General features: G+C 40.3%; 1 protein-coding gene across 1 annotated transcript; it reads left to right on the plus strand.

The window, feature by feature from the left end:
* Window positions 1-1,677: 1,677 nt before the first annotated feature.
* On the plus strand, window positions 1,678-7,676 carry LOC114583561 (vomeronasal type-2 receptor 26-like). The gene is made up of 6 exons (XM_028704855.2): window positions 1,678-1,889; window positions 2,469-2,760; window positions 4,209-5,069; window positions 5,408-5,623; window positions 5,815-5,941; window positions 6,772-7,676. Exons 1-6 carry the CDS (start codon window positions 1,678-1,680, stop codon window positions 7,674-7,676), a joined length of 2,613 nt encoding a protein of 870 aa, XP_028560688.2.
* Window positions 7,677-8,996: the final 1,320 nt, after the last annotated feature.

Consider the following 8,996-nt stretch of genomic DNA (forward strand, 5'->3'; position numbering starts at 1 on the left):
CCATGCTCATAGGTGTCTTTCGCTATCTTTGTATGATTGTGGGTTTCAACAAGAGCTGGGAGCTGAGTGGTAGGAGAAATGGCAAGGCAGTATGAAGGAGACTAGGTGTCAGGGCAGAGCCAGGATGCTCAGAGTCCACTGACATAGCTGAGCATGGGCACTTAGAGACAGGAGCAGAAGAGCAATCATGTATGCAGAAGGGGAGAGAGAAGAGCCTAGTGGGGCAGCGTCAACACCAACAGGACCTGAGAACCAGGAAGAGGTGGGGAGTGAACAGGCTGACTTACAGGCACCACAAGGGTTAACCTCAGAATCGGATGAGGGCAGGAGATTTAAGACAGCTCGCGCAAGACGTGAGGACAAAAGAAAGGGTCAGAGGCGGGGCTCAAGATTCCCGCACTTTAGGTGCTGGAGGAGGAAGCAGAAGCCGTTAGCTGTATCTGAAGTGAGTGATTCAGATTGATGGATTAATCATTATGCCTTCTGTATATAGTTGTAAATAAAGACTATAAAACCGTCAATGGTCTGCCGTGGTTCCTGGTGAAGAGAGCAACTTCCAGCCCCGACAGGGAATATGTTACATATGTGTGTGGCAATGCAATTCCTCTGTCATGACAAGATCAAACATAATGAATGTGATTAGGAGGACAATACTGTTCTTAGCCAAGTGTTCAAGGGGCCCTAGCTATGTCTCTGGTCATACTGTCTCTACAGTGGCAAATAGTAGGTGCTACTGGTCTCCTATCACCTGTGTTCCTGATGTAGATCTTCACTCACTCCTTCTTCCCTGATTGGAGAAAAGTGAGCACATAGAATGGTACAATTTACTTCTTGGAGCAACCCCTCAAAGAGATTGTGTGGCATCTGTGAGAGTAAAGTGTTCTATAAAAGAGGAACAGGGACCTAATGAAGAAGACATGCTCAAGATCCCACAAACCCTAGAGATGTGCAGGTTGACATTACTTGCAAGTGATTTAACAATTGCTGCATCTCAAGGCAGACCTCGAAGACTGCTTTGGATTAAAGTAACATTCACTACTCCCCTAGTCAGTTCTGTGACTAGCTATTTTAATACTTTATAGCAAAGCAGAGTATTGACTACCATCCTGTAGAGCAAACTGAAGCTGAATATTGTGATTCATTTCAATTAGTGCTGCTTTATTTTTCCAAGTTGTCTAGACAAGGGCTGGCTAACCTCTGCCCTTTGGAGGTTATTGGACTCTGACTCCAAAATTAGGAAGAGCAAAGCCAGAACTTTCTCTTAAAACAAAAGAAAACATGTTTGTTTCCATAATTGCTACTCAAGGTCTCTAAAGAAGGAATTCTTTCTCTACAATTATTCTTGCCACACTGCATATATATATAAATATATACACACAGAGAGAGAGACAAATCTCCAGAGGCTTTTCAGATAATAGGAAAAACAATAACTTGGCAAGCCTGAAAGTGGATATTAGTAGGCTTCTGGTGGACAAAAACCGGGAGTAGGGCACTGTCACTTTCATCTCTAACAAATCCCCTTTCATTCTTTCACTAGGCAGATAATTCCTAGAATACTGCTAATCTCACCCAGTATTTAAGACATGCATTTTTGTAGATGTGGTGATTCAGAAGCCAATGATGGATTTTCCCCTGTGAAATAGATTATTGGCAGAGGCAAGAGAGAAGCTTAACACGATGCTGGATCTAGTGAAGGTGCTTCTCCTCCTTCCAATTGCATGTGGAGTAGGTAACCGTAAGTGCCCCACTAACGTTCCTATACCTGTAGAACATGAATGGTATCAAGGAGGTGACCTCCTCATTTGTGGGATGACTTCTCATATCATTTACCATTTTAGTGAAGTATCCTTCCGAAGACATCCTTCTCAGGAGTTATATGAATTTCCAAAGTAAGGACCTTTCTCTCTCCCCCCCCCCCTTCCTCCTCCCTATAACATTGTCCTGGTCATATCACCAACACAAACAACAGTTTCATTAAGTGACAAAAATTTCATATTGTAGGCCACACTGTGATCCTTAGATGAAGGGCAGTATAGCAATGATAATAATGATAATGATGGTGATGTTCAAGGAAAGGCACACTGGGATTGCCCCCATCCAGGAACACAATTGTGCTTCTCTAGCACCTTTTGGGATCTTGTGCATTCTACAGTGTTTAGAGAAAAAAATTGACTCTGGCATCCTCTTTTGACATTTCTTCCTAATTTGTCCCTCAGATTCCAAATCCAACAGATTTTGCCCCATTGGTTATGGGATAGATTTGATGGGAACTGGAATACACCAATATCCAAGATCTCAGTATATTGATGTATGATTTGAAGACGGTTGTTTAATAGGTTGTAGACATCAGTAACAAATTAAATAAGATCCATTGAATATAAATCTGTCACTGCCAGAAAGGAGCCCTTTTGTGGGATGTCAGGCACAGTGACATTATCTTGTGATACACTAAATTCTTCTGTTTGCAGTTTTGTGACAAAGTTCCACCAGCATGTCCTTGCCTTGGTGTTTGCAGTGAATGAGATCAATGAGAATCCAAATATCTTGCCCAATGTAACATTTGGGTTCCACATCTATGACAGCTACTATGATGCTAGGATGACCTATCGTACCACCCTGGACATGCTCTTCAAATCTCATAGATTTAACCCGAACTACAAGTGTGGCATCTGTAACAGCCTCATCACTGTCATTGGGGGACTTAGCTCTGATACTTCCTTCCATATTGCAGATATCTTAAGACCCTACAAGATTCCACAGGTAGGATCTCTGCATATGAGACATGGGGATGTGCAGAAACAAATCTCTTACCATGTTTGCTTTTGCATTTATGGTTCAGAAGCAGAAAGAGGTCTGAATGGCATTCTTGAAATTTTATTAATCTGCTCTAGGACCTTTTTTGGTATTGATGTGAAGCTCACTGTTGGTAGTTACCTGGGTGTTGTTTTTTTGTCGGTCTTTTTGAATATGGGGAAGACATTTGCTCCTTGTAAATCAGTACATTTAAAGTAGCTAGGTGTTCCCTTACCACCTCTTTTCCTCTCTTGGACTCCCTGACATCATTGATTCTGTTATCACCAGGTTCGGAACTAGTTTTCTTTTGGGTGAAGACAGACTCAAAATAGGTGTTGTCACCCAATAGCATTTCTCCGTCTTCTCCATGCAATGCACCTTCCACTTACTTGTGCTCCCTCTTCCTTCCAACATAGCCAAAGAAACTTTTTGAAATTAATTTTAACTCTTGTGCAAGCCTGAGCTCATTCGGAGCTTTAGGCAGCCTGACTTTCCCTCTGCAACTCTTGGCTACTCTTGTATACTTCTCCTTTGTAATTTCCCCTTTCTCCCATTTTTTTTACATGCCCTTCTTAAATCTCAGGTAATCTGTAAACCATACCAGTTTCGTTTTAGTTATTGTAATCTGCCCTGGGATTGAAAGTATAAGGGAGGGTCTTCTTCTTTGGCGATCACTCATAGCTCAGTAAGATTGTCTTCCATGAACACAGTTGAGTCCGTAAGTGACTCTGGAGGCTTATTCTGGATCCACACATCCTTCCACAGTGGAAATATTAGTTTCTGGGTGGGAGGTGATCATGATGAGGGTTTGCCAAATGTGCCTTCCTCTTAGCATGTTTCTTTCTTTCGTCCCGGGTTTGAATGTCTTCAGTGTTCATGATACCTCTGTCAAGGCTGTTCTCCAGTTGGAGCACTTGCAGGCCACTGTTTTCCAATTGTCTGTGTTTATACTACATTTATCTGATATTCGTTGAGAGAGTCTTTAATCCACTTTTGTTGACCACCAGCAATATACTTTCCATTTTTAAGTTTGGAGTAGTGTTGTTTCTTTGTAAGACAATAATCAGGCATCCGAACATGATCAGTCCAACTAAGTTGGGAGGGTAATACATTTTAATCCCTACCTTATTACTGGTATGCTGTTGCGCCCCACTCATATCCCCCCTAGGAAGGAGAATAGATAGACATAACCTTCTTTTAAATACATTTCTGAAAACCATACACGTCTCTAGATATTTCAAAAAAGCATGGCCCTATCTGTATATTAGCAGCTAAAACTTTTGGAAGAGGTTTCAATTTCTTTACCTTTCACACAGTTGACATTGTCCTTCAGGAAATATTTCTACCATGAACAGCCACATATATGGAGACCATCTACCAAGCAGATGCCTCATAATACAATTTGTTTTTAATAGATCACGTATGGCTCGTTTGCACCAGGAAAGACTGAAACAAAACAATCCAATTCCTTTTACCACCTGGTGCCAAATGAAGACCATCAATATATGGGAATTATTCAGTTACTTCTACATTTTGGATGGACATGGGTTGGGATCTTTGCTGAAGATGATGATGGTGGAGAACATTTCTTGTCAACCCTGGAACCATTCCTTTCCAAGAACAGAATCTGTTCAGCCTTTACAAAAAGAATCCCCAAACAAGCACATACGGTTTCCATGGATGAAGTTCATGATGTATTTTCAAATATTTATCCAGCTTTGATGGAGAATAAACCTAGCATACTTATCCTGTATGGAGGTTCATTGACCATCATGTTGTTACTGACTATTACTTGTCTCCCACATACTGAATACAAGGAAAATGCATCAGTTACAAAGGTGTGGATTATGACAGCACAGATTGATATCATATTAACAGGTCTTCAGAGGTTCTTTGATATACAGCTCTTCCAAGGAGCTATCTCCTTTAGCATTCACACAAAAGAGTTGCTAGGCTTCCAGGAATTTCTTCAGACCATAAAGCCCTACAGCACCAGTGCAGATGGTTTTCTCAAGGATTTCTGGGAGCAAGCATTTGTCTGTTCATTTCCAAATCCCCAAGAGCTGGTGGATGAAGATGAACTTTGTACTGGGGAAGAGAGGTTAGACAGCCTGCCTGATCCAGTTTTTGAAATGAGCATGACTGGCCATAGCTATAGTATTTACAATGCTGCCTATGCTGTGGCTCATGCCTTACATGCCATCTCATCAAGATGCCACCACAGAAGAATGACTGATGGGGGAAAACATAGACTCCATGATCTCCAGCCTTGGCAGGTAAGGCATTCAGAATTAAAAACTTTTTTAAAAAACTGTGTAAACTGATTTTTAGAAATCATCAGAGACTATCCAACCTTTTCCTGCTCTGAATAATTGGCGAAATTTGTTTATACAATTGCACATGAGTTCATATTATTTCTGAAATTGGGTGGTTGTAATGGGAAATCAGTTTTTTCTTCTATGACTATGAATATTCCTTCCACTACCATGTATCACATCTGGTTGGGTCTTCACTATAGAGAAAACATAAAAGAAAGGATAGGGATGTACAAATAATCAGCATTTCATGTCCAAAGAGTCATGTTAGCCCTTGTTTCTTTTCCACTTTCAAACAGCTGCAACAATTTCTGCAAGGAATTTCGTTCAATAACTCAGCTGGAGAAACAATATCATTTAATGCTAAAGGGGAAATGGGAGGTGGATTTGATATCAACAACATGGTCATCTTCCCAAACAGATCCTTCCAGAGAGTGAAAGTTGGAAGTGTGAGTGAAGGAAAAGGATTCATCATTCATAAGGCCATGATTATATGGCCAAGAGGTTTTAACCAGGTACAGATTGAGTTTCCCCCTATTCTTGACTGGATTATCAGTTCTAAAACACCACTTTTTGTGCAACCTTATGCATCCAACTCTGTAATGAAGTCAGGAAACTAAACAGAAGTGTATGATTAAATAAAAAATATTTATCTTCCAACCAACATTTGAAAATCTACAGTATCTGTTTTCTTATTGATGAATAGGGGATCCCCATTTCGGTCTGCAGTGACTCCTGCCAATCTGGGTATCGGAAACAAAAGAAGGAGGGGAAGAAATTTTGCTGTTATGGCTGTGCTTTATGCCCTGATGGGAAGTTTTCAGACCAAAAGGGTAGGTGATACAACTGTTCTCCTGATAAAGCATCCAACTAAATGCCCTCAGGATCCTTACCCATCACCCTGGTGTGTTTGTGTATCTGAATCTGGTTCAGCATGTTGTAAACACTTTCTTGCAGGATGGGGTCTTTCATTGTCTCTTGAGACAGACAAATGCCAACAACCAATTTTTCAATTGATTTTATTTTAATGAATTCCCATAATATTGTGTGAAATATATATTTTATTTATTGGTGTTGTAAGTCAGAATCCTTGTTTCCATTACTTTATATATGATTTTGCTATTAAATTTTGATGTAAGACCAATGTGTTTCCTAATTCCTTTCACGATCTCATCCCCCCCCCCACACACAAACAAAAATGAATTGCATTTCAACTCAAGAAGAAAGTAGTTCATTAACCTCCTAATTTTTCCCTTATAACAGCAAAAAATATAGGAAGCTGTTTTATGGCGAGTGAGAAAATTTATCCATCTAGTTCAGTATTGTCTACCCTCAGATGTTCTAAACTGGCTTTAGAACTAAGAAAGAACATCCTGCCAAAACATTTAAGTGTAAAAAAACTCCCATTACTTTTTCTTTTTTTTTAATCCTCTTTGGGATTTAGGAAAATCACTTCCACTCATGTCAACTCAAGTGTACACAAATTGACACATCATCATTATTCTCATTGTGGTGAGTGGTGAATTCACACAAACACCTCCACACTGGAACTACAAAACAGAAATCATGCAAAGTATCATTTATTATTTGGGAGGAAGTGAGGAAATTCTTCATAAATCACACATGGATTGACACTGAAATGAGATTCCTTTCTGTTTTTCAGATATGGATGACTGTCTCCAGTGCCCAGAAGATCAATATCCAAGCAAGGACAAAGATCAATGTTTTCCAAAGCATCTAACCTTTCTATCTTTCAAAGAGCCTTTAGGGATCAGTTTAGCTTCTTTTGCTCTTTTCTTTTCCTTTATCACAGCTTTGGTTCTAGGAACTTTTATTAAACACAAAGACACCCCCATTGTCAAAGCCAACAACCGGGACATCAGCTACATTCTGCTTGTCTCTCTCCTCCTCTGCTTCCTCTGTTCTTTGCCATTCCTTGGACAACCCAATAATGTGACCTGCATTCTCCGGCAACCAGCTTTTGGCATCATCTTCTCTGTGGTTATTTCTTGTGTGATGGCTAAAACCATCACTGTTGTGGTCGCTTTCATGGCCACCAAACCAGGATCCAGCTTGAGGAAGTGGGTGGGGAAAAGTCTGGCCAACTCCATTATCTTTTCTTGCACCCTCATTCAATCAGGAATTTGTGTGGTGTGGTTGGCAACCTTTCCCCCATTCTCAGATCTGGACATGCACTCTCAGAGCAAAGAGATCATTGCATTATGCAATGAAGGATCTGTCTTCATGTTTTATTTAGTTCTGGGCTACATGGGATTTCTGGCCATCATCAGCTTCACGGTGGCTTTCTTTGCCAGAAAGCTGCCAGACACTTTTAATGAAGCCAAGTTCATTACTTTCAGTATGTTGTTGTTTTGCAGTGTTTGGCTGACTTTTGTTCCAACCTACCTGAGCACCAAAGGGAAATACATGGTGGCTGTGGAGATCTTCTCCATCTTAGCTTCCAGTGTTGGATTACTTGGTTGTATCTTTTTCCCCAAATGCTATATTATCATTTTTAGGCCAGAGTTGAATGACAGGGATCAGTTAACAAAGAGAAAGAATGACTGAACCTAAGTATTTTATGTCATATTGGTTATTTTCTTTTCTTTTCAATGGGTCTGTTTTGACTGTAAGTAACATTGGATCCTTTATCATAAGCTTTTATTAGCAATTCTAGAAGAATGAAAGCAACTCCGCTCTAATATTTGTGACCACTTTTGCTCTTATGTATCTAGCAAGAAACTATTACAATTAAATGTAAAATGTTACACCTTTGTGGTCAGAGCAGAAGAGAAAGGGTGGAATAGGTATCCACAGGCAGGCAATACACTGGACTAAATGAGATAACAAGTCTCCAACCATTAGTTGCACCATCATGGATAATGCTCAGGAATTACTGAGTCATAGTCCAGCAATAACTGGAGCACCACAGTTAACAATACCCAGAGTAGATCTACAAAGGGAGTTGGGGGAATGCTCTGAATAAGTCAGAAATTTAAGTGTTATAATAAAAGGGGGAAATGCAATCTAAAAATTGCATATATATATTTCTCTTTGTTACCACCTGGTGTTGCATGTTTATAATGCATTCAAAACTTCTTCATTTTTACTTTTGTAGCTGAGTCCCCATTCTAGATTCTCAACCCTAAATTCTTAAGCACCTAGTCTGACTAGGATGTAGTTGAGACATATGGGTAGAACTTTTTCCCCCTTAAAAACAAAACATTTTTATTCCAAAAGTGCCATTCCTTATCTCAAAAGAAGCAATTGTTTTCCTTGCAAATATCCAAAACTCAAAAATTGTTTTCACTGTTGACAAGACTCTGGAGGATTTCCAGAAGGAAGTGGTGAACAATCCATAATCAGACCTGGAAATTGTTTCCTGGTGCAGTCAAAACTGGGAGTATGGCAAGAGGCTTATAGAGCTCTGTTAGTATCATTTTTAACAATTCCACTTTACTCACATCAGCAGGCAGACATTAAATAAAATTATGTCAACCTCAGCTAAAATTGAAGACATGCATTTTTGTAGCTCTGCTAGTTCTAAATTAATGCTGAAATGCTCTGTGTTCAATAAAGCACTGGAAGAGACAAGCACCACAGAATGCAGTTTGTTTACTTAAAACTGGTAGTCATAGTCATCAGAAAATAGCCCTCTTCTCAGGCAAATTTAATGATTTACTGATAAGCAAGTGGGACGCGGGTGGCGCTGTGGGTTAAAGCCTCAGCGCCTAGGACTTGCCGATCGAAAGGTTGGCGGTTCGAATCCCCGTGGCGGGGTGCGCTCCCGTCGTTTGGTCCCAGTGCCTGCCAACCTAGCAGTTCGAAAGCACCTTCGGGTGCAAGTAGATAAATAGGGACCGCTTACCAGCGGGAAGGTTAACGGCG

Source organism: Podarcis muralis, chromosome 13, assembly GCF_964188315.1.
Source record: "Podarcis muralis chromosome 13, rPodMur119.hap1.1, whole genome shotgun sequence".
Classification (NCBI taxonomy): Eukaryota; Metazoa; Chordata; class Lepidosauria; order Squamata; family Lacertidae; genus Podarcis; species Podarcis muralis.